Source organism: Pelophylax lessonae (assembly GCF_965119305.1).
Source record: "Pelophylax lessonae genome assembly, chromosome: 3".
Classification (NCBI taxonomy): domain Eukaryota; kingdom Metazoa; phylum Chordata; class Amphibia; order Anura; family Ranidae; genus Pelophylax; species Pelophylax lessonae.
Window position 1 is genome coordinate 197,543,201 of NC_138770.1, and position 26,137 is coordinate 197,569,337.

At 41.9% G+C, this 26,137-nt stretch overlaps 1 protein-coding gene across 3 annotated transcripts in view; it reads right to left on the minus strand.

Moving 5' to 3' along the window:
* Nucleotides 1-26,137, minus strand: part of NGEF (neuronal guanine nucleotide exchange factor) — a 268,456-nt gene that overhangs the window by 18,872 nt on the left and 223,447 nt on the right. For all 3 annotated transcript variants that reach the window (XM_082251276.1, XM_082251278.1, XM_082251277.1), the window contains 4 exons: nt 15,297-15,371; nt 12,130-12,219; nt 6,705-6,868; nt 197-352 (listed from right to left, as the gene is read on the minus strand). In XM_082251276.1, the coding sequence (XP_082107402.1) occupies nt 197-352; nt 6,705-6,868; nt 12,130-12,219; nt 15,297-15,371 (485 nt within the window). The remainder of the gene's footprint in view (nt 1-196; nt 353-6,704; nt 6,869-12,129; nt 12,220-15,296; nt 15,372-26,137) is intronic.

Consider the following 26,137-nt stretch of genomic DNA (forward strand, 5'->3'; position numbering starts at 1 on the left):
CACAATGAAAACCTGTGGCTTTGTGTAACTAAAAGGCAGGCTTGGTCCATCTGCTGGCTTGTGTACAAATTTGGGGCAATTTTTAGGCATTTTGCCAAGCACCCCTGAAAATACCTCAAGGCACCCTGGTTGAAAGAAGCTGTGTTACACTATAGTAAGAAGTGCAGGTAGATCTTTCTTCAAGGGTTATACTCACTGGGATGAAGCCTTTAGCATATATGTAAACTCTCTTTCATGTGCATTCTCCAGCAGTCTCAGGATAAACACATTGGCAAGGGTCTGGCCCTGGTCTTCCAACTCTTCTACACGCAGGAGGCCACGTGCTGCAACGTCAAACACCTGAAACCGATCCCTGGTGGTAAATGAGATACGTTAGAAATTCTATAGAAGCTTTTGCTTTACTGAAAAATACATCCGACTTATCAGGGAGCTGATAACAGCTACTCACAAAACTAGGAAGTAAAGTAAAATATGGTACTACAGAGACATGACTTTCCAGAGAATATCTGCTCTAAATTATAGCTGAACTCCAGGCAAGTGACTAAACACACCAAAGAAATCCATATAAAACTGCCAAAGGATCTGTAATTCTCTGCAGCCAGTTTTGTGATCCAAGTACCCCTTACATACAGTATAGCCAAATCCTTGACTTTCAGACCTCCAGCAGCTGCACAATTGGGTCAATGCCTAATCTTAGCTTAATGATTGGACAATTAATTAGCAGTAGCACACCAGTAAGGTTACCCCTCTGCTCAGTATGCTCTCTTCTCACATTAAAATATTTTCTTTTTTTGTACAGTGGATTGCAGTAGGCTGAATCAAGATAAATTAAATGATAAGTTCACCTTGTGTTACACCCATATTCAGGGTGTTATCTGTAACATATTACAAATGCTCTGGCCCCGCACCCACCCCCCGTTTTGACAGCAAGCGGGAGATATGCTGTCACAATATAAAAAGAGACACGCCTGTTGATCGTGGGTGCAATGCTTTACAGGTCCCTAACAAAAAAATTATAAATGCATATTTTTTTACTTCCAAAGAAATGTGCATTTATAATTTTTTTGTTTTGAAAGGTGAACTTATCCTTTAAAGCAGCCACATTATTATTTTTTCATTTGTTTTAAAGTATAACTAAGGTAAAACATTTTTTTTTTTTTTTATTTGGATGAGTAATGAGGAGACAGAACCACTACGGGTATTTTTCACTATCTATGTCCCCAGATGACATTTTTCACCATTGTCATTAGGAATGAAGGTGAGGGTAATTGAAAATTGTGAGAATTTTTACCAGAGCAGGAATAGAGGGAAATCTTCCAACGGAGATACTTGTTTCCATGACAACTGTCTAATGGAATTTTCCCCAAATTAAAAAGATATCCTCTCACTTCCTTTTGAGTCTACAGAGCAGGAAATAAAGGAAACTCTTCTCTAGCAAAAAATAAAAATAAAAAATTCAGCGGGTTTAACCCTCCCCTACTTAATCACATTGAAAAAAATTGTTTTAGATATACTTAAATATTGTTGTTAAACAACAATATTTAAGTATATCTAAAAACAATTTTCAGCAAACCTTCCTATTGTTTTCAGCCAAGGAAGCTGCCATCTTGGCCTCTGTTTAATCTTCAATTGCCATGATGCTGCAGACAGGGCCACCGATAAGGGGGTACAACTGGGCCTCCTGTAGGGAGCCTGGGCCCCGTCACTTCACAGGGGGTGCCCGGCCAGCAGCTTCAGAATTCATGCAGGATGTGTACAGAGTACACATACAGTTCCCCCAAATCCCCGCCATGGCCATGGCGGGAATCATATTCCCTGAGGGGGGCCCCAACAGTTCACCCAGAGGGCTGGGAGACTGTAGATCAAGGGGGACTTTTTTTATTTTTGGGCGCACGCACCTGCGACGAACTTACGCTCTGATGAGGTGGAAGTCTCTCCCTGCTACTGGCCTTGTGGAGTTATTCGGCTTTCCTTGCACACTGCCGGACTCCTTCAGCAAGTAAGTGCCAAGAGAATCAGGCAGAAGAAGAGCACTGGCAGGTTTCGGGGCAGGCTGGCAGGAGCCTGAAAGTAATCAGTGCAGCCGTGCAGGCAGGCAGACCAGCAAAGTCCATGTGCTTTCCGCCTACTCAGCAGCCCAGCCCGGCAGTGCACACAGATCGCTGGAAGAAGATTTAGGAAAGGTACTGTACAGTCATAACAGCACACACACCTTTCACCATGCCCTGACCATTGCCTATGTTAAATACAGCAGGGAGGCTGATCATCATTATTATCATGATGATAGTCACCCAATACAGGTGCTTTGAGCCACATCACCTGTACTGTGTGATTATCATAATGATAATGATGATGATCAATAAAGGAAGGGCAGTAAAATGCATCCTTACAGCAGAGCTCCACCCATAAGGGGAAGCTCCGCGTGTTTACGCCCTCCACTTTGGCGCTTGTTGGGGGGGGGGGCGGATACCTGGTTTTGACAGGTACCCACTCCCATGGAGATCTCCGAGTATTTCCGGCCCTTCTCCTTCCCTCGCTGCCTTCTGGGACACACACAGGTCCCAGAAAATGGCAGGACCATTCACAAAGCGCAGTGCAACTCGTGCATGCACAGTAGGAAACCGGCTGTGAAGATGCCAGCACCTGCGCCCAAAGCCGATTGAAGAATCGGCTTGGGGTGCCAACATCGCTGGATCCCTGGACAGGTGAGTGTTCTTATACACTGCTCAAAAAAATTAAAGGAACACTTTGAAAACACATCAGATCTCAATGGGGAAACATATCATGGTGATTATCTTTACTAATATGGACTGGGTAATGTCCTAGGAACAAAAGGATGCCACATCATTTAATGGAAATGAAAATTATCAACTTACAGAGGGCAGAATTTAAAGTCCCCCCCAAAAATCAAAGTGAAAAACGTATGCAGCAGGCCAGTTAATTTTGCTGAAATTTCATTACAGCAACTAAAAATTGTACTCAGTAGTTAGCAGACCCCCATGTATGCATGCCTGACAATGTTGGGGCATGCTCCTAATGAGACAACAGATTGTGTCCTGGGGTATTTCCTCCCAGATCTTGACCAGGGCCTCTCTGAGCTCCTGAACAGACTGAGGTGCAACCTGTCGGCGTCGGATGAACCAAAATATAATGTCCCAGAGGTGTTCTATTGGATTAAGGTCAGGCGAGCGTGGGGGCCATTTAGTGGTATCAATTCCTTCATCCTCCAGGAACTGGCTGCATACTCACGCAACAAGAGACTTGGCATTGTCATGCACCGGGAGGAACCCAGGACCCACTGCTCCAGCGTAGGGTCTGACAATGGGTCCAAGGACTTTATTCCAATACCTAATGGCAGTCTGGGTGCCATTGTCTAGCCTGTAGAGGTCTGTTTGTCCCTACATGGACATGCCTCCCCAGACCATTACTGACCCACCACCAAACCCTTTTGTGCCTGTCACATGTGCTCAGGGTGAACATGCTCTCATCCGTGAAAAGCACAGGGCACCAGTGGTGGACCTGCCAATTCTGGTGCTGGGCAATAAGCACAGGGCCAACTAGAGGATGTTGGGCTCTCAGGCCACCCTTATGAAGTCTGTTTCTGATTGTTTGGTCAGAGACCTTCACACCATTGGCCTGCTGGAGGTCATTTTGTAGGGCTCTGGCAGTGCTCATCCTGTTCCTCTTTGCACAAAGGAGCAGATACCGGTCCTGCTGATGGGTATCTCCTCAATGTTCTTGAGACTGTGCTGGGAGACACAGCAAACCTTCAGGCAATGGCACGTATTGATGTGCCATCCTGGAGGAGTTGGAATGCCTGTGCAACCTCTATAGGGTCCAGGTATTGCCCCATGCTATTAGTAGCTGACCCTAGCCAAATGCAAAACTAGTAAAACATGGTCAGAAAATATTAAATATCAGTGGCCTATACTTGTAAAACCATTCCTGTTTTGGAGGTTGTCTCACTGTTGCCCATCTAGTGCATCTGTTGTAAATTTCATTAACACCAAAGCAGCTGAAACTGATTAACAACACCCTCTTCTACTTAACTAACCAGATCATTATCCTAGGAGTTTAATTGACTTGATACTATACTCTGATTAAAAAGTGTTCCTATAATTTTTTTGAGAAGTATATTAAAAGTCAGCAGCTACAGTATTTGTAGTTGCTGACTTTTCATTTTTTTTTAAACAGACTGGAGCTGCTCTTTAGGCCAGCTATACAGTACATGGTTTGAATCTCAGCTGGTTCAGCAGGGACCAGCCAAGATTTGAACCATCTATAGACAGACTGATTTTGCTCAAGTTGATTGTTGTATGACTTGGGTACAACCAACATGTCATATTTTACATTTTTCAGTTATTGCTAGCAGCCATTATAGTCGCTAGCAGAAACCACTTTGTTCTCCTAGCATGGACAGCGCCCTCGTCCTCCTGCTGGGAGAGCAGAACAGCTCCACAGGAGGGATCAACACTTACTGTGTTGGAGGATCCTGCCACCACAGGCATCATCTATGTCCTGCCTTAGGCCCCTATCACATGGGGTGGACTCTTGTTTGCTCAACGGGGATGTCTCCGCTGATCCCCCACTGATCAGATTCTACGTCATCAGTAGTCAGCTCTCTCCTCCAGTTTATGGAGCCAGCACCTGATGACACAACACTGTGTATCCCTGCTCCTGCAGTCTCCTGTGATATGTGATGGCGTTATATTCCAGTAGACCGCAGGAGCAGGGAAATGTCATAAATGTCTAGAGAAGCAAACCACAAAAAATGAATTTACAGCTGTAGCACTGCCCCCTAGGGAGCTGCTAAGAATTACACTTCTTGGATTCCCCTGTGTTACCCGTAGCAACAGTCCACAGAAACCTATCTCTTCAAATACTTGGCTCAGACAATGAACAGTCCAGGGAATTTAGTTTTTTGGGTTTTTATTGGAACTTGGAGGGGAGAAGGGATGAGTGGGATACTCCAACTTGAACTATGTACAATTCCTGAGGACAACTGACTGTAGAATGCGGCAAGGCCGCTGCTTCATCTTGCCACTTAAGTGAAGATAAAGAATATGTACTCCCGTTTAGGTTACTCTTCAGGGTCTAACTTGGCACCCCCTTTTTCACTGATTGTGTACGCTGACCTTCTGTCCATTGACATTCTACTGGAGTGGTCCCCTTTCTAGGCAGACCTCTGGCAGGCTCCCTGGTTCTCACGGACACTGTTTTTCCCAAGGCTGCTCTGCTTCCAACTCCACTTGTCAGCTTCCTGGCCCTCTTGGCTCAGCACCACACTCTGCCTCACTAGGCCGACTGCCTGTGACCACCTTCCGTGCAGACAGGAGGAGAGACAGCCGTCACCCTCCTCCTGGGACCTGGCTTCCCGCCCAAAGATGCCCTTTCACATGTGCCTCTCCCTGGCTTTTATGACGTATCCCAGGATGCACCACTCTTGTGCCAACCCACTGGGACAGCCACAAAAGCCTGTGTGTCACTGGCTGGGTTTCCTCCACTGTCCAACAGGCTATTGGCTATCCCCTATTGGATACAGTGGGGATACTCCCTCAGCCCAGATCAATCATCCACTGGGCACATTCAACAGGCATAACTACAGATCAGGCTCCCCTGTGAAGCAGGCAGAGCAAACTATTCTTTTTCCTAGCACCTACCTAGGAGCGTGCTACACAGCCAAGAAGCATCTTAAAGTGATTTTAAAGCTTGAATTTTTTTTTTAAATATTAAAATAGGATACATGTTAAACTTACCAGTTCTTTGTAATGGTTTTGCACAAAGCAGGGGGGTGGAGTCATGGATGAGGTTCAGGGGCCCAGTCAGGTAGGCTGTACGGGGCCCCATGATTTCTAACAGCGACCCTGGCTGCACATGTGATCACATGACACCAGCCATTGGATGGCTTGACAGTTTGGTTGGGAGCACAACCAATGTGACAGTCACATTCCTGACACTGTTTTTTTAAACCTAAATTGATGGGTTAACTTCTGCTTTAATATCTTCCAGGAATTTAGCTTTGTGTGAAGCATATTAGACAAAACCTCCAAATATTTACATAGATCTGTGCTTCACAAGTAGGCCTCATTCACACAGGTGCCCCTATCCATACACCTGTGTGAAGGGACATCTTTGCATAGGATGCACAGGTGTATTGTGCATCTGTGTGCAGGCAGTCCCCTTCCTGTCTATTGTGATGCAGCATCTGCAAGGACACAGCTGCTGCTCCCAATTTGCTAGCCATGCGGCTGCTTTTGCACAAACACACACTGTCTGCTTCTGAGAATGCGCACCCAAACTGCTGTCAAATTGGGACCAGAAGCTGTGTCTGTGCAGCCCCTGCATCCCAACAGACATGAATGGGACTGTGTGCACGAGGATGCATGGAGCACCTATGCATCTCATGCGGGTAAAGATGGCCCTTCACATGAGTGTACAGATTGGTATGCCTGTGTAAATGAGGGCTAAAACAGAAAACTTCAAATGCTAAACTGAGCATTACATGATCCTTTACAGCCTAGTTAATCCAGTTTATTACAGTGCTGCAGTGACCATTTCAAGGCCCAATATGGGTGGGAAGGGCTTCAGAGATTGGAACAATACAAGAGTTGGGCACTATTAATATTAACCACGTAGGCTGCCCTCCCTGTGTTTTCCTAGAATATACCAATAATTTGGAGCTTATTGTTTCATATACCACTCACCCAGGCTGACGTTTGCAGATGAGCAGCAAATCGTTGAAGAGGAAGAGATAAACTGAGCGGAAGAGTTTCTTTGTGCGGAGGGTGCGGGATGTGCGTGGTCCTGACATTTGTTGTAGTTCACCCTGCTTTAATAGCCATCGTGAGTGAGAGATGATGGGTACAGACTGTCAGGAAGAGGGGAGAAGAATTAACAGAGGAAAAAACATGGAACAAATGTATGGGGTTGAGATGAGTGTGCTATAAATTGCAATTATTTTAGGTCCTATCCTCCACCCGCTCCCTCTGTCCTGTAAATATCCACCACAAATAAGTATGCAGGATAAATGGCTTTTTTTTTCATAAGTAGCATGGTGTGTAGCAATAGATGTACCAAGGTTAGAGAAAGTTAATCAGTGCCAAGAATCATATATTTTACAAACACACCTTTTTTTATTGCTGAGGTTGTTTTATTGCTTGTGCATGGTGATGGTATGTAAAAAAAATCTTTAATGATCCTTTAACCACTTAAGCCCCGGAGGATTTGGCTGCTCAAAGACCAGGCCCAATTTTGCGATTCGGCACTGGGTGACTTTAACGGACAATTACGCGGTTGTGCTACGCTGTACCCAAATTAAATTGACGTCCTTTTTTTCCCACAAACAGAGCTTTCGTTTGGTGGTATTTGATCACCTGTTCGATTTTTATTTTTTGCGCTATAAACAAAAAAGAGCGACAATTTTGAAAAAATAACAATATTTTTCACATTTTTTTATATGAAATTCTCAAAAAAAAAAAAAGTAAAAATCTAAATTTTTAACATTTTAGGCCAATTTGTTTTCTGCTACATATTTTTGGTAAAAAAAAAAATTGCAATAAGAGTATTTTGATTGGTTTGCGCAAAAGTTATTGCGTTTACTAACTACGGGAAAGTTTTATGTAATTTTTATTGTTTTTTTTTAAACTAGTAATGGCGGCGATCTGCGATTTTTTTGCGGGACTGCGACATTTTGGCGGACAGATCGGACCCCTGACTGATATTTTTGACACTTTTGGGGGTACCAGTGACATTACTACAGTAATCAGTGCTATAAATATGCACTGTTACTGTAAAAATGACACTGGCAGGGAAGGGGTTAACTTTATTGGTGATCAAGGGGTTAAGTGTGTCCCTAGGGGCATGATTCTAACTGTCAAGGGGCATGGCTTGTTAGATCATCACAGAGACATACGATCCTACACAGCAGGATCGCATAGCCTCTGTGATGATCTAAGGGAGAATGACAGACAGCTGTGTTTACATCAGCCGTCTGTGTTTCTCCCTCTCCTGAGGGTGATGACGAGTGGCCGGCGGACATTGAAGCTGCCGGTCACACGCGCAGGCTAGGCAGGGAAGAAGCAGAGGCAGGAGCGCTCCGCTGGCGGCGCGCACTTGCCCCCTACAGGCTCGTGGGCGAGTGACGTACCCATACGTCACTTTGCCTGTAGGGGGCTGACTGCCGCAGTATATAGTCGTGCGGCAGTCGGCAAGTGGTTAACATCTTTTCTGTAAAGGTGTTCTGGTGAGATATAGATTTCCTAAAGAATAATTAAAGGCAAAGCCTTTTTTTTTCAGGTTTGGATAGAGTGGAGAAGGATTGGAACACCTGTCGGGTTTTTTGTTGTCTGTACCTCACTTAAGGAGATTCCCCCTCTCTATTTGTCCTGTTTACCATTATCAATGTGAGTGAGAGTGAAAGAAGATGCCACATTTTGAGTTGTCACAAGAACAGAAAAAGAAAAACATTGGTCAAAGGGACTTTGGATGAGGCTAATCACTCAAAAAATCAATAGTGTGCATGACAGTAAATTTATTACATGATAACAATAAAAATAACAATGTACAAACATGATGAAGTATAGGTAAAAAACATTTAATTGAGCTGCATCTTACTAGATGATCATCATGATTATCATAGAACTGTATGCATGTTCATATGATGTTAATAACATTACATGGTATAACCAAACAATTAAAATGGCAGATGATATAGCAATCCAAACGTTTCTGTGCATCCTGTAACTCTATGCTTTTCGTGAATTGATCTCCACTTCTTCAGGAATAGATGCAGAAAACAGGGTATGCCAGCACAAATGATGGGGGGAGGGAGAATATGGCAGCCCTGCGGGTGGAGGGTACCAGGTAACGCAGCGGGACTCAAAAGAACCTCACGAAGAAGGGGGGAGGGGTGGACCAGGCATCCATGTCCAAATAAGTCCATAAATGCTGTGCAAGAGTAATGGCCTAATAGCCAGCGGTGATATGTCAGGATCCTTGGTGTGAGTAGAGGTTTGTCATGTCCACCGATGTGAGAGACAAAAAGACATGGAGTGCTCATGGTGCACCACCTACACCCCAGCCGAGAGGTAATAGATGGGCCCTCCGCCAACACCATGTGCGCACCAATAGTGTGGGATGTGGGAAGGAGTGATGCCACACATCCCACACTATTGGCGCGCACATGCCTTTGGGGGTGGGCCCATCTCTTACCTCTCAGCTGGGGTGTAGGTGGCGCACCATGAGCACTCCATTTCTTTTTGTCTCTCACATCAGTGGACACGATAAATCTCTACGCACACCAAGGATCCTGACATATCACCGCTGGTTTTAGGCCATTACTCTTGCACAGCATTTATGAACTCATTTGGACATGGATGCCTGGTCCACTACTCCCCCCTTCTTCGTGAGGTTCTTTTGAGTCCCACTGCCTCAGCCCCTGGGGTAGACATTTCCTGGCGCCCCTCATCGGCAGGGCTGCCAGATTCTCTCTCCCCTCCTTCAATTTATTTGACATACTCTATTTTCTGCATCTACTCCCGAAGAAGTGGAGATCAATCCACGAAACGCACAGAGTTACAGGATGCACTGAAATGTTTGGCTTACTATATCATCTGCCATTTTAATTGTTTGGTTATACCATGTAATGTTATTAACATCATATGAACATACATACAGTTCTACGATAATCACGATGTTCATCTAGTAAGATGCAGCTCAATGAAATGTTTTTTACCTATACTTCATCATGTTTGTACATTGTTATTTTTTTGTTATCATGTAATAGATTTACTATCAAGCACACTCTTGATTTTTCGAGTGATTAGCCTCATCCAAAGTCTCCTTGACCAATGTTTTTCTTTTTCTGTATCTAATTGGGATGGAGGCTCACCACTTATGGTGCCATGCACCGCATCCTCTTTTTTTGTCACAAGAACAGGAGAACAGGAATAAAAAAATCTTCCTGTGATGACCAGGTGAAAACAGGGGATTCCCTCATTTGGAGGGATTTCCTCTCAATTCTGTTTTGGCTATGGAACAGGAAGTAAAGTGAACTCTCAATGGGACACAGAGGTCAGCAAAACTGACAGGGGTTATAACCCCCCCCCCCCCCCACACACACACACACACTCTATCTAAAATAAAAATGTAGACTGTAGTGAAAAGGCCAATTTACTTAAGCAGTAGAAACACATTGAATGGCAATCTCCTTTAAGGAATAGCCAGCCAAACACACAAGTCATTTATTTCAAACCACATGCAAGACATTGACAACCCTACATTGCTCTTGACACAAAATACTGGGCATTGTTTGTATTATGCTATAAAAACTGTGTGTATTAACCAGTTGTCCATGTTTTTGTGTCAGTAAGTGACTGTAGGCAAAACAGGCAATCTTTAAAGCTGGGTACGAGATAAAATCTACCCTTGCAGTGAATCTCTCTGTACTTCAAATTTAAATGCTGGGTCAGTCTAGGGGTCAAGAGATTGCTTCTTGGGCTTTAGCGGTTGTTGGGCTGAGGGCCTGAAAAAAAATTGTCAAAGAAGTTTCCTTGTTGAAGGGCACTTTCTCTGAGTCCTGGACTGAAAGAAAGGTCCTTATCTTTTTCTCTGAGTCCTGGACTGAAAGAAAGGTCCTTATGTTTTTCACCTGAGGATGCTGGGTGGATGGCAGCTCCTGGACACTGTGGTTAAAGACTTTACTGGGTCTGGTAGTTGGGTAAGTTCTAGAGGAGAACCAGTTGCCAGAGGTTGCTTCATGGACTGCTGTTGCAGGGCAGTCAACATCCTAGCTTTACCCTGCTACTTCCAGAAAAGTTGCTCTTGGGAAGATTAGAGTGAAGTTTGTCCTGCTACTGTGATTACTGATTGTTTTAGAGAATATTGTAACCCTAAACCCCTATCCTGTTAAAGTTCTTAATTACAACTACTTCTATATTTACAACTCGTGATACATTAGTTTGATGGTCAAAGGAAAGAATGCTCCTTACACTTGTGGCCATTGGGAAGAATGACCCCCTTACAAATAGCTAAAAAGATCAGTGGTGCCAGTGGGAACTTATTTGAGAGGTAGAAATTGCTCATTGCTCAAGGAACCCCTAGCAACCTCTGGAGGAACCCTAGGGTTCCATGGAACCCTGTTTGAGAAACCCTGTCTTAGATGGAGTCTTAATGGTTGGTTATGTGTGGGACTGTGCTTTGGTGACAGGGGCAGTCCCTGTACTATTCGGGAAAAAAACCTGTCTATCTTCAGCGGCCTTTGTGGAGGTGGGCAATACACTAATAATATAATAAAATAATAAAAGATCAGATGCTCTATTGAAAGGGGTAAGCCAGAACCTCTGTGTGATTGTCCAAATAAATGTACACACATTATAATAGTTTAACTTTGAATTTTGTGTACAGTGTTGTTGATGCAAACTTTTAAAGGAAAGCTTCATCTGAAAAGCTTCATACAAAGCTGGTCACACATTTATAGATTATTTTTGTCCAGTCTGCAAATCTAACCAAATCCTCCATCCATGCTATACAGTGCAGACAAATTAATTTCTCTTTGTGGCAATTGTGCCAATTGTGGCAATTGTATTTTGACAGTCAGTCCTGTCAATTGTCAAAATAGATGAACAGTGGCTGCAAGTGACTGGATGCATCTGTTGTTTCAGTGACAATTTTCTGCCTGTCTCCTTTGAGTTTTCAAATGAGGGATGTTGGGTGGGAGGCAGCTGACAAGGCTACAAGTGGAGCAAGTTTTGTCTGACTCCCCAAGAACTGTCTTAAATTTGACCAGTGTATGACCAAGATTTTTGGTAATAGGGGATTAGGTGATTACCCCTGTCGTAGGCAATACTCAAATTTAAATATCTTGTGAGCACATCAGTCAATATCTTGCTCTACCTGTGCAGAATGTGTAGAAAGATATTCTTGTTGGAGTCAATGGAGAGGTCATACGGCACACACTATGAGCAAGAAGAGCCAGCTACGGACAAAGGACCTGGTGTTTTCATCCAAATCAGCAGACAGCAGCAAAACAGTAATATTTTCAAATCTTTTCTACTTACAGAACTTCCCCTACATATCACGCCCTTAAAAAAGTTCATATTTCTGCACCATTGGAAAGGAGAGATTCCATACCTTGATCTTAAATTCAAGTGTCTTCTCTATGCTGATAAGCTGCTCTGTACGACTCATCTTCCTGACCCCATCATTACAGGCTCGTACAAGCTAAACAGGCCAGAGGAGAAAGCCAATGAGACACAGGGACATATGCATAAAATACAGTTAGGGGGTTTTGTTTATGGGAAGTTGTGGTGTGGACTACATTAACCAATCAGGTTCCAAAGTCTGGATGTGATATCGAACACCAAACTTGCCTCTACAGGCAAGCCCATTACTTTTTACACATATATACTACAAAGACCTCTTAGGCGTGAAATTCATCCAGCAAAACATGCTTTATGCGGATCTTTACCCTTAAAAGTAACTTTGCCTCTTTCCATGCCACCCCCCTCCTCTGCACAATTATCATACTTTTTTTTGTTTATGTATTTTTTTTATTTTTATTTAGCAGTCTCGGTTCTGCCCCCTGTCCTCCCAAATTGCCTAGGTGAATGAGGTCAGTGCCCCTGTGCCACCTGCGATATGTGACATGCATATCCCAGGAAGCACCAGGAGCACTACAGTCATTCCATTCACTGAAGGAGGATAGGGCAGGCCTAGAAATGCGTCATTGGGAGGCAATGCCTGAACCCAGAAATAGGGATGATCGAACGGTTCGGGTCAAACATAGGTTCGACCCGAACATTGACTGTTCGAGGTTCGGCCGAATTCCGAACATTTTGCTGAAAAAGTTCGGAATTCGGCAACCAGAACCGACCAAAATGCAATAGGACAGGAAATGGGCTTTAAAAGCCCGTGATTGGACCAGAACCATCAGTAAAAGCCAATTGAGGGGGCAGGAGAATGCTAGGAATGTGATTGGAGTGACTAGGGGGTCCAGAGGCCAATCATTAGTGAATACGCCCCCCAGTATATAAGATAGCCCCGCCAAATCTCTACCATTTTAATACAGGGCTGTGGAAGAGAGTGGAAGCAGTTCTGTTACTTCTGCTCTCAAAGTGTCATTTAGCAATTATTAGTGTGAGGAAAGGGATATCTAGTGTAGTTAGGGTACTATTTTCCACTTTAGTTAGATTCAAAAATCTAGTTTCTATAGGGAAAGTGTTAAGTGTCAGGGTGACCGTAGTGTAGTGTAGGGTGAACTGACTCTGACTGCTATGGCAGGGTGACAAAACCCTTCCATGTCAGGGTGACCGCTATAGAGAAAAGATTGTTTCTCTTAGAACACTTACAGAACCGAATAGTGGCTTCGCCCCTGTCATCCTGCTTTTTGCTGCAGGCGTTTATAGGGCTTTTTTGAGGACACGTTTGGAGTCAGGCATGACATCTGAACTTCTGTGTAGGGGTATATATACACACACACACATGTATGTATATATACACATACACATATATAGGTGTGAAAATAGCAGAAACCTATGCTTGCGCTAATGAAATAATTAACACCCATATGGCTTCTCTGCTATAACACCTATATATGTGTGTATGTGTATAAATACATATAAGTGTGTGTGTATATATACCCCTATACAGAAGTTCAGATGTTTTGCCTGCCTCCAAAGACCCCAAGAAAATGCCCAAAAAAACGCCTGCTGCAAAAACACACCTGGGCGTTTTTGTAGCTGGCGTTTTTTTTTTCAATAATTTTTTTAATAATTGGCTCTCTATCAAAAATGACAATTTTTAAGAACTTTTTTTGTGTGATTAATAGTCCCTGGGGCATGACCCAGAACCCTAGGCACTTTTTAGGGGCATTTATTGGGTTTTAGGGCTTCAAAATTGTGTTTTTTGATTACCGAAGTTCGGGTCCCATTGATTTCAATGGGGTTCTGAAATCCGGGCCGAACTTTCTGGAAGTTCGGGTGTTCTGGTCGAACCGAACTTTTCAAAAGTTCGATCATCCCTACCCAGAAAAGCCAGCAGCCTTCCGATGACATCTCAAGAGAGGATGGTGGTGCGGGACCCGAACAGCAGCTGTGGAGAAGAGGATCCCAGCAGGACAACGCTGGATCCACTGGGTGGCAGAATATCTTTACTGTGTAGACCACAGCATCAGGTAAGCAGGTGAAAAAAAATAACAGCTGTACAACACCTTGTGAGGAGGGAAAGCTAATCTACATTTCCCCAGTTACAGCTAGAAGCATGCATTGCTGTGATACCCGGTGTCACTGGCAAGTCCAGCAATGACCAGAAAACAAATAGCATCGTTTGGAATCATATCATCATCATTTCAGCTATGACAAAAGAGTTCACGTGGCTTTGATTATAAACAAAGCTATGTCAATTGTGGTTACTACTGTATGCACCTGTACTGTGCACCTAGAAAGAAATACTTTTTTTAAAAAAAGGACACAACACATTTAAAAAAAATCCCCCCCAAAAAAAAAAAAAATATATATATATATAAGATCATTGGGTTCCTTTTTCTGCTTGGTCTCCCATTACTTTATTGCTTTGCTTTAGATTTCAGCCCTCTGAGGGTTCATTACCATTGGCTGCGATAAAATTGTAACTTGGCCAGTGTCCCAATATACAACATATTCAGATTGTAATTTATTTCCGTAGGCCAATGGTGTAGCAAGAAAACAGGAGGCAGTGGTAGCTATGCCCCTGCATTTTAAACTCTGAACTTAGTTCAGTTATCTTTGTCCCCTGGTGGCATTAAAATAAACACTAACGAGTGTTTAAAAAAATCACTTCAAAGGTATTCATTTATTCTTTAATAAATCTGGTTTCTTCTTTTATTATCTGGGAAATCAAACAATCTAACTGGCCACATTAGGTAATCACTACATTTCTACCAATTTTCACCAACATTTTTCAACAGAAAACCTGCCTATGCTCTACATGTAAAGAAAAGACATAAAAAAAACACATAAAAAATGCCATTTCACAATACGTAGGATATTACTCAGAGGCCTAAATCGGTTGCCTATTGTTACATTAACATTCAGTGCCACATTGATTTGGGCTTAGAAAACTCTCCATCCTTTCATACGTGTACTGTACTATTTATACATCTCTTACAGCAGTATGGGTCATTTTTATGGAATGAGTCACAGTTTATTTCTCGGGAATTTAGTGTGATGCATTTACAAACACTGGCTTCTGTTTTTTTCCCTAATGTTTCTTAACTCCATTTTTCATACGGTTTATATATCACCCCTCTAAGTGACTCTTACTTTCTCCAGTTCACGATGTGCTTGAAGTGCTGATGCTTCTCGCTCTGAGCTCTCCTCGACTTTAGTTAAGATATTCTGTCAAGTAAACAGATACATCAGCCACATTATTATTGTAAATTTTGAAACCAATCAATTACTTTAAGCTTGCACTAAAAAGCAGAGACCTTTAACATAAGTGGCCTCCAAGTGGTTATTTGTGAGTCATATGTACTGTACCTTTTATGTTGTGGCAGCAACTTTTCAACAGGTTTTCAACACACACCTACCAGAATACCTGCTGTACTGAACACTTGCCATAAGTTCAATGCCAAGTACATGGTCATTATTATGTCTAATGTTCTATTTCAGGCAAATATACAAGTTCAACATTCACCTTTACTGAGAAGCATAGGGGCTGCCAATGCTGACATCACTAATTGAGTGCAAGTATGCATAGAAGAACTTATTTATTTATTATAGGCACTTATATAGCACCATCAATATACGCAGCACTTTACATACAGTATCTCAGTACTAGTACAGCTTGTACTCACGGTGGTGGAGAACATTTCTGCTCTGTGTAAGCAAGGAGAATTCAATACAAATTTCATGGAGTGACATCTGCAGAATATCTGCTTGTTTCTCCCTACACCGTCTCGTCTCGTGGGAAGTGAAATCCTCATGTCACGTGATACATGGTACCAGAAACAAGGATTAGTGTGCAAGAGGATACTCTGCGATTATCCATCATCCATCCTACTTTGTGGGGTGGTCTGTGTCATTACTGTTATCTTAAAATGCAAATGCCCACACCATGAGAATGGGGGGGGCAAGATGGAGTCTAACCATTGGGAGTGGTTTTGGCACATTGGTGGAGGATTCTTTAAGGTGCTCTGATTTTCATTCACGAGAGCCACCACACCTGGATAGCTCATATGGGACTCTAAACACTGAGAGAATCACATCCAGGACTTTTTCACTATCAGCACGATTGCTTTTAGCACACTGTGGGGCAATATATTTATATTTTCACTTTGTTTTCTTTTTTTTTTTTATATTTTCTTTACGGAATCTATTATTTTATTATATAGATTATATATGGCACTTTCATTAGTTCTTACAGTTTACTAATTTAACCAACATAAGGACTTGTTTTAATAAAATCAGGACTGTTGGTAGCTATATAGAGCAGTGCCATTTTTATTTTTTATTTTTTATTTCTGCATTCTGTAACAGCCCTGTACTTGACCAGTGAGATTTCAGCATTTACAGGGCTGTTACAGAATGCAGAAATAAAAATAAAAATCTGCTGTCAAATAGATTCCTTTCAACAGACACTCATTTGTCTGAGGGAAACTGATTGACTGCCTGCGTCCTGACGCACAGGTTTTTAGGCATAAACCAATTGGTTGAAGATTACATTTTTCATCTCACAGCTGTGGGGTTTTATTCATTAAATGGTGATGTGGGGGTTGTATATGGCTCTGATACTAGCCAGTGCCTCATCAGCCACTAACCTCACCACCTTGTTAATCCTACCAGCATGTCTTTGAAGGGTAGGAGGACACTAGAGTACCTGAAGAAAACTTACATAGGCATAGGGAGAACATGCAAACTCCAGGCAGGTTGTGGTTCAGATTTGAACCTGAGACTCTAGTGGTGCTAGGCAGAAGTGTTAACCACTTAGCCACTGTGCTTAATACAGAGGATTTGGTGTGCTGTGACATTTCTTCACTTTGAGCATCCACGGTTTCCAACCTATGGTCATTACAGCACCCAATATCGCTGAACTGCCGGTTATCATGAATGTGTGCGTGGGGAATATTGTGTTTCAATTTTACTTTAAATTGAGGGTACAAAGCTGGATTGGTGAGTAGTTCTAAAGTTCATCTTGTACACCTGATACCCTGGCAGTTAAATCTCTTTGGATGCCTACATCATCTAACTGGCCTTCAATCACGCACATTTTTTTCCATTGTTGTGTGCACAAGTCATTGCTCTCTGCTCTGAGCAGACCAAGAACAGAGTGGTCAGCGGTTATTTGATCACTTAATTCTCGGGTGTAGAGCTGATGTGGGACAGCTACAACCTAGGAGTGAGTAGGTGTGTTTGTTTTTTTACTAACCCCAAACTTTTCCTTTAAATGCCTGCATAGCAAATGCATCTCTGTATGACCTGCTGCATCCAAAGAAATGCAAATCAGGTTAAATGCAGCTTCAAACCTATCACCTACACTGCATAACCAAAGTACTATAATTGGGAATCTACTGCCATATGTTTGACGTACATTTAAAATGCACTTCATGCACTGGAAAACAATGCATGCCTAAGCCTTTCAAGTGGCCATAAATATGACAATGTTCCTGCAATTCCAACCACTTTCGATCAGATGGGATTGAAGTAGCATCGATCTAACCCAGTGGAAAATTTATTTTGACTAAATTGGTATCATTTTGCCTGGTTTACATAGATTTTCCCAAAAAACCTGTATTAAAGTTGTCAATTTATAGCCCTAACATTTGGGTGGACAACCAAACTCATGAGTAGGAAATTGAGTGGTTTCAGGCAATCAATTTTTATCATATTCTCGGTTGATCGAAAGTGCTTGAAATGGCCTGAAAGTTTCCATATGTTTGGCCAACTAAACACTGATCTATTGTAACCTTAATCACACATTTTGTAATGTGTCAGCAATTTTTTTTTATTTTGTTTATTAAAGTGTCATCAATTTACTGACTAATTTACCTGTTGCTTATTGTTATCAAATGGATGTCAGAGGCATAAAGAAAACATTGATTCATTATGATCTTCTGTTTCCCCATGCTCTACAACCCAAATCTGTGTATAGAGCATGGCGCGGAATGCCTAACGAAAAACAAACAGTGAGGCCAGTCAATACAATTTTGCTGGCAGTTACCCATCATCATTCAGTAAAACTGAATCTATCTGTATCTAGTCCAGAATAAACACACATAAACAAACACTAACATACATTCTTGAAATAGCATTCAGTTAACAAGGATATTACAAGGTTGTGATCCGTAACATTGCTGTGTGACGCATGAAATGTAAAGTCATTTATAGCAGGGAGTGGCTGGAATTCTTATTATGTTCCGCAGATAATAATGCAGACAGAAACTGAGAAGACTCTGTAACAAAAACGGGAAGGTGATTGTCTGCTTACAGGGTTGTATCTGGTGAACACTACTTTGTACATTTCCATTTGTGAAGAAGAAATGTACCCACAAAGTTTACAATTGCAGGTCTGGTAATCTGGCATCTAGGAGCTAAACTGAGAAAGACCAAAATATCCAGAAGATGAGTTTTAGAAAAAAAGCAAATGTGAGAAAAATTACCAGGCATGTACTATTCGGATCACTGCTGGTCCAAACAGACCCATTGCAATATCAATCTGTGTATCCTCAGAAAGGCAGAGAGCATACTGAAGCTAAAAATGTACCATTAACAGACCAGTCAGCCCCAAGGTGACATTTTAATTATAGGTGGGGCTTGGTGGTCTGAGCCAGTCCCTGTTTCTTTTTTTGTCTGTATAATTTAAACTAATACATATTTTTCTCAAGAATTTGTTACTTCTTTCAATACTGTACTAATGGAGACTAGCATTTAGCCATACATTGGCAGAGATTTCACCTGGAAAGATCTCTCATTTCCAAGAGGACCCTGCATATGCTAAAACCCACACAAAGGTCCTTCACAATTCTGCTGATTTCTGCACATGGGGCACAAAATAGGAAAATAACAATGGCCGATGCACAGCATGGAATACTAAAGGGCCAGTTAAGGTGCAGACTGCAGCAAAGATCTTCCTCTAACATGTTTCACTGACTCAGTTTTGTGTGAAGCACCTCAAAGAAAGCTTTTGAGGGGTAAAAATGATTTTTCTGGCTTAAAAAAAGCTATTTAACAACAAGTTTGCATGGATGGAGGTCTGCACCTGCAGTGGCGTCTGACTCATGCAATAACAGGGCCTGGAGGGCTGCTTTCTATGTAGTTAACGTTCTATTTTCCACAATGAAAAATAGGCAAATGCAATTTGAGCATCACCAATGAATTCCACAAACACTCGGATTTCTGTTGCTGTGAATGAATGGCTTGCTCTAAACCGACCAGGAATCTTATCTGGATTAAAAGGAATAATATCATGGAAACCTGGTCTTCAGGTGAAACAGTAAAATCCAATATCGTCTGTTAAGACATAGCTCAAAATAAGTACAGCAACAATGACCAGTAGAGTAATTTAAATGCTATTGGTTTTGAGAGTAGGCCTTCAGAGTGAGACAAATTGCAAGACCAACACACTATATTGTAACACTGTGCCACACAAACAATGCAATGTTCATATAAATTACACCAGCCTTATCACTTCAACAATTAGACTTAAGACAGAAGAATCCACTCCCCTAATATGTCAGCCAAGATTTTTACAAAATATTCATGTATTTAGAATCATTTTTAATTGAAAAATACATGGACAGCTCTTCTGATTAGCCACAAAATTGCAATATATTGTCAACTTCTCCGCCAAGAGAGATGCTGTTGCCAGCAGAGTCTAGAACAGATTTATCAAACAAAAGTGACACATTAGCCTGCAAGCTGCAATAGATATTCAGTTTGTGAACTAAGCATGATAATCTTGCTCGCAGAGCCTGAAACAGTTTTCTCAAACAACAGTGTTGAATTGTCATCTGCCTTATGGCAATAGATTACCAGCACTAGTGCCAAGCAGGGCACTATTGATAACAGCCTTGCACCATTTTCTCAAACAACAGGGTCATATTGTCATTAATCCTAAAATTGCAATAGATTATCAGCTTCTCTGCCAATTAACAATCATACTATATGCTTCTAGCATGCCTACCTATCAAAACCCACACTACTCTCTCCCTCTCCACATAGCTCCCAACTGTCCCTGATTTTGAGGGACTGTCCCTGATTTGGAACAAAGTCCCTCTGTCCTCTTCATTTGTCCCTCATTTTAGCCTGATCTTCATAGTTGTGTATAAAATGCACTATTTATCATTCAGAAAGTGTTTCACAGTGCTAAACCTTTCATCCAGTTTCTAAAATTCTGCATTGGTAAATTTCAAAAGTCAGTATAAAATGCACTTGTGGCTTTAACTAATAATTGTTATGCATAATTCTCCTTTAAGGGGGCATGGCGGGGGGGTGTGTTCTATGCCTACATACTTTTGCAAATAGGTGCCCCTCGTTCCTATCGCAAAATGTTGGGAGGTATGCGCTAAACACAACACATAAAGAAGCAGCCTGCTGTAAAGGGCAAGCAAACTGTTTCCTGGGTCAAAGAGAATAATAGGAATTATGTGCTAGTTACCTAACCCATGCTAATTGGCTGCTGCAAGGGACACACAAACTTTTTCCTGGGTCAAAGAGGGTAATAAGGACTATGGGCTATTTATATAACGCCTGATAATTGCTTGCTTCAAGGTGCATGCAAACTGTTTCATTGGTCAAAGAGGACAATAGGCATTATGTGCAGGCTCTACAATCTCACAACAAACACATGCTTTCAAAATACACCATCAGCAATAGGCCATGTCACTAAATATTTATTTAGCTGGGATTCACTGTAAGCCTTTATTTGTTCACATCATGAATATACTATATGTATGACATAGTATATGACATATGACATGTATGTAACCTAACACAAAAAAAGGGTCAGTGGCAGGGCAAAGCTTGGCGAAGGGACTACATGACTATGGGTTGGATGCAAGGATGTGATCATTTTCTAAACAGAAATCCATGAGAAAAGTTGTCCCAATCACCCAATGAAGATCCTCCACTGTGTATTTTGTATTGTTCCTTGGGATCCAAGTCCCAAAGGGTGATTTCCAGAACTATGCCTAAATGAGTCATAAAGGTGATGTGGTCTAGCTTAGGACAGGGTTAGGTACAGTATATATGTGGTTCCTATTGGTTGTTGGAAGAACAACAGCAAGTTGCTTATGTACTGTGACTACATATGCATTTTAGCTGTCTATGCAGCAGGTGGCACTGTAGTGTTATAGTGTAATGTGCATATAAATCTATGGTATGATGTAAAGTGAGGAAGTGCCTTTCCTCTGTGTTCAGTAGTGTTCCTGTTTCCATGCTGTTAAGATATGTACTGCTATCCTCCATGCAAGTAAAGTTGTTTTATGTATTCCATGAGGTTCCAACGCATCATATCAATACTTAACCAACAGCTTATGGGCTCAGGCACTAGAGAGAATACCACAAGTCAGTGAGTACTAGATACAAACTGCTGAAAGATGGCAAGCGGTTCCGATGTAAAGTTTGCAATCGTAAAGCTGAACAATGTCAATTACCAGCTGTGGAAGTTCAAGCTAGAAATACCCACAGATCCACAAACGGAGAGACAGAGCAATGGGACAGGAAAGACAGGCAAGCAAAAGCAACTATAAGCTTACTAGGGGAAGATGATCAGCTTATCCACATAAGAACAGAGAAAATGGCCAATGGCATGTGGACTCAATTACAAAACTGCATGAGCGTTCAAGCCAAAACAGCAAGCTGTTTCTGCTAAGAAAGCTGTATAAGATGAGGCTAGAAGAAGGCCAGCAAATGTGTGACTACGTGAAAGCTATACTAGAAATCATAGAGCACCTGCGTTCCATCAAAGAGGACATCAAAGATAACCATATTGTTGCCCTGCTCCTCTGCAGTCTTTCAGAGACGTATACTGCTCTTATTAACACTTTAGAAGCCAGAACCGAGCAGGAGCTAATGCTAGAATATTTCAAAGGCAAATTAATTGATGAATATGACAGAAGGAATGAAAATACGCACCATGATGAAAAATCTCTTAAGATGTATAAAGGCACAAAGCACAACAAAGAAAGCAGAGCCTGTTTTCGCTGTAAAAGGACCAGTCCTCTATCTGGAAATCCAAGCAGCCAAAGCTAGAGCAATTCACAAAAGAAAGAGTCAAAGCAGCCACAAAGGAAACTGCAGACACATCATGGAGTGGCACCTTTAAAGTGACACAGAGCGGCAAGCCACGTGGCTGGCGCATAGACTCAGGTGTGACAAGACACATGACTAGCGATAAGACCTTCTTCTCAAACATTGATTAAAGTGCAAAAGACAAAATTTTTCCTAGCAAAGGGGAAAAGCAACACTGCAGAAGATAAATGCCAGGGCTTCCTGAACTGCATTACACCACAAGGAGGCAAGCACAGTATCCTTGTAAAGAAAGTGCTGTATGTTCCAGAACTAGAAGGCAGCCTTCTATCAGTGAAAAGTTTTGCAAACAATGGTCTCACAGTTAAGTTCCAGGGTGATGAATGCACTGTAATGATATCTTGAGTTGGCACTCTAGTTTGTCAGGCCGCCATTTCGTTAAAACGCTGTCACAAGCATCCATCTTGTGTTTCAAGCTTAGTTGACAGTGTTAAAACCAAATGGGTCATTCTTACCAGCTTCATCCTCCAGCCTTTTGGCAGTTTAATGACCCCCTGGGTCACTATATGCCAGGTTCCTGCTAAGCTGACATTTTTCACACCTTTACTATACACAAGCAGATTGACAAAGCAGACATTGCATCTCCTCATGCTCTAAGAGTTACTGTGTAATCTGAACCCAGCATATGGCCCCTAGCTCATTCGGAAAATGACACAGTTGACCATGAAACTTCATATCTTTTTAACCAAACCTAACATATTAACAGAAAGTAGATATTTGGGTGCCCCATAAAATACCGATCAAATTAATATCAAACATGAACCCCCTCATGCCTAGTAAAGACAAGCTAGTGATCAGATGCCTTACAGGGCAGAGGTTATTCCGAAATACCCCATGTTTAGTGTCTAAAGATAGGACATTCCAAACCGGACCATAAGATATCGGTTTCAAGCGTGTAAACCGTTTCAATTCTCAAGATATGAGTGCTTTTATTAATCTGTCAAACGGGGAGGTCCCTTAGCAGTTTAGAAGACTCAGAGCCTATTGGCTAAGTACTTCTGGTGACACCCCCTGGAGAGTCAGAGAAAAGGGCAGGGACTGAGAGAGTTCTCAGTTCTCTTCCTAACATCGAGGCCATAACACCGCCCAAGGGGAATAAAAAAATACCTGTTCAACTCTGAAACCAAGGTAATACCAGGACCGTTTTAATGCAAGTATTTTCATTCTTTTATTCTCCTATTTCTTAATTGCTGTATTGTGTCTCCATTCCTTTGTAACAAATTTTTCTGTAAATATTTTTATTATCACCAATTTTTAACCTTTCTTATAATTAAACCTTATTTTGAAAAGTGTTAAACTTTGTCTCTAAGCTCTTAAACGCAATTTGACCCAAACGAATCTGCCTCTGAAGAGCGCTATTGTGTGTTATAGACAGTTATTTTAAAGTCATAATTGATATTTGTACTGTTTAGGCTAACCTATCTGAAACATTCTTGTCAGGTGACAGTGTGTGTTACAGACGGTTATTCTAAAGTCACAATTGATATTTGTAAAATCACGAGCGTCCTCTGGGCTCATTATATAAACGTAGAGGTGGTGGCAGGAAAGGATTAATCGTTTAATTAACCCGGTGACAATCGCTCTCAGTCTGCTGGCATCTAGATTGTGGTCCCGCAAGCTGGACAATCTGCGTGCTGGGTGCAGCTGAGAGTGGCATTGTTACGCAAGTGACGGCAGGGTGTGAGATTGCTTGGTCTTTGGTCACGAGGTGGATGAGAAGGCCAGGGGTCTGATACCCGCCACCGTCACATGCACAATTTACAATAATAAGCGATTCCTCCCAAAAGGAAAACTTTATGATCACTTATACAGGCTCATCACCACAGACCAGCAGGCCAATTTAGTCTCTAATGACTTACACAGCAAATGTATTCACTTATGGCACAGGCGGCTGGGGCACAGAAGTCCAGAAGCTATACAGGACATTATAAAGAAAGGTCTATCAGAAGATTTGACAATAGTGTCTTGCAAAGTGCTCATGAAATGCAAGTGCTGTATTGAAGCAAAAGTCACACGTACTCCCCTTTTACCAGCTTCTCAAAGAAAAACCACCCACCCCCTGCAACTCATACACAGTGACATATGTGGTCCAATTAAAACTCCCACGTCAGGTGGGAACAGATAGCAAACTAAGAGTTACAGAATCCTACACCCAAAGACTGACAAAGTTACAATAAGCCATAGTGTTTATTTTGATGAGAGACCATCACCAGAAACACCGATCCCTGAAAGCTGTGAAGTGAATATGCCCAGCAAACCAAAAAAAAGAGTTGACCAAAGTGAACCTGTGCAGGAGTCAGAACAAGAAGTGGAACTCACAGTGCCTGCTGAACTGCCTAAAGTCTGAAAATCCACTCGTGTAACAAAGGAGATACCATCCCGCAAGCTGTCATACACTGTCAAAACACACAGCATACTTGAACCAACATCCTGGAAAGACATAGAAATACTGCCAAAACGTTTAACCAATAAATGGAGAAAGGCAGCAGAAGAAGAATTAAAGTCACTTCAGGAAAACAAAACCTGGACACTCACAGAGCCCCCTCTAACCACAAAATTATAGGAAGTAAGTGGACTTTCAAAGTAAAGCCAGATGCAGAAGGGAAAATCCACAAATACAAACCCAGACTAGTTGCCAAGGGTTACCCCCATAAATTTGGTGAAGATTACAATGAAACATTCGCTCCTGTCGTAAAACACTCCACCATCAAAGTTCCTCTTAGCATTGCAGCCGGGAAGAGCATGTATTTTATAACTCAGGCGTTAACACTGCTTTTCTTTATGGAGACATTAAGGAAGATCTCTACATGGAGCCACCACCAGGGTTTGAGCAAGGAGACAACTTTGTGTGTAAACTTCAAAAGAGCATCTACAGTCCTGAGCAATTTGCAAGGATGTGGAATGAGAAAGTGTATAAAGTACTTACTAGAGAGGCATTCTCAAGAAGTAAAACAGCCCCCTGTCTCTACTTCAGGAATCAAGAAGACAGTTGGGTATACATCCTCATCTATTTCGATTACATTACAGTATAACCTTTTTGAACAAGAAGGGGACTACAATCAGATAGTTCACAAGCTGAAAGAAAATTTTGAAATCAAAGAGCTAGGAAACATTAGCTACTATCTGCAAATCCAAATAGAGAGAGAAGAAGATGAAAGTTATCTTCTAAACCATTCGCAGAAAATCTTTGAAATCTTAGAAAAATTCCATATGGAAGATGCAAAGGAAATGAAAACTCCAATAGAACCAGGCTATCAAAAGAGCAATGAAGCAGAAAACTTGTTACCCAACAATGACATGTATTGCAGACCAATCGGTAAGCTGCTATATGTTGCCACTGTGACAAGACAAGACATAGCCGACGGAGTGGGCATACTATGCAGGAAAGTCTCAGCTCCCTGTCAGAGTGAATGGAATGTAGTAAAAAGAGTGATGCAGTATCTCAAAGGAACAATTCAGATGAAGTTATGGTTACCAGCAACATCAAATCCAAAACTGGTTGGGTATGTGGATGCTGATTGGCTGGGGACTGCACAGACAATAAATCCAAAAGTGGATTAATCTTCCAGTATGGGGAAGGAACCATAAGTTGGTATAGTCGAAATCAGGTAACTGTCTATCTTCAACTGAAGCAGAGTACATTGCAGCAGCACATGCGTGTCAAGAAGCGATATGGATTCATCAACTTTTTGTGGACATTGGGGGAGACATGTCAAAATCAATTCTCATTTTTTAAGACAACCAGGGATGTATAAAGCTTACACAATCAGAAAGGGTCAATCCTAGGACCAAACACACCAACGTCTAGTATCAACTACAGAGGGATAATCAAGAGCAAGGTGTTATTGACATTCAAT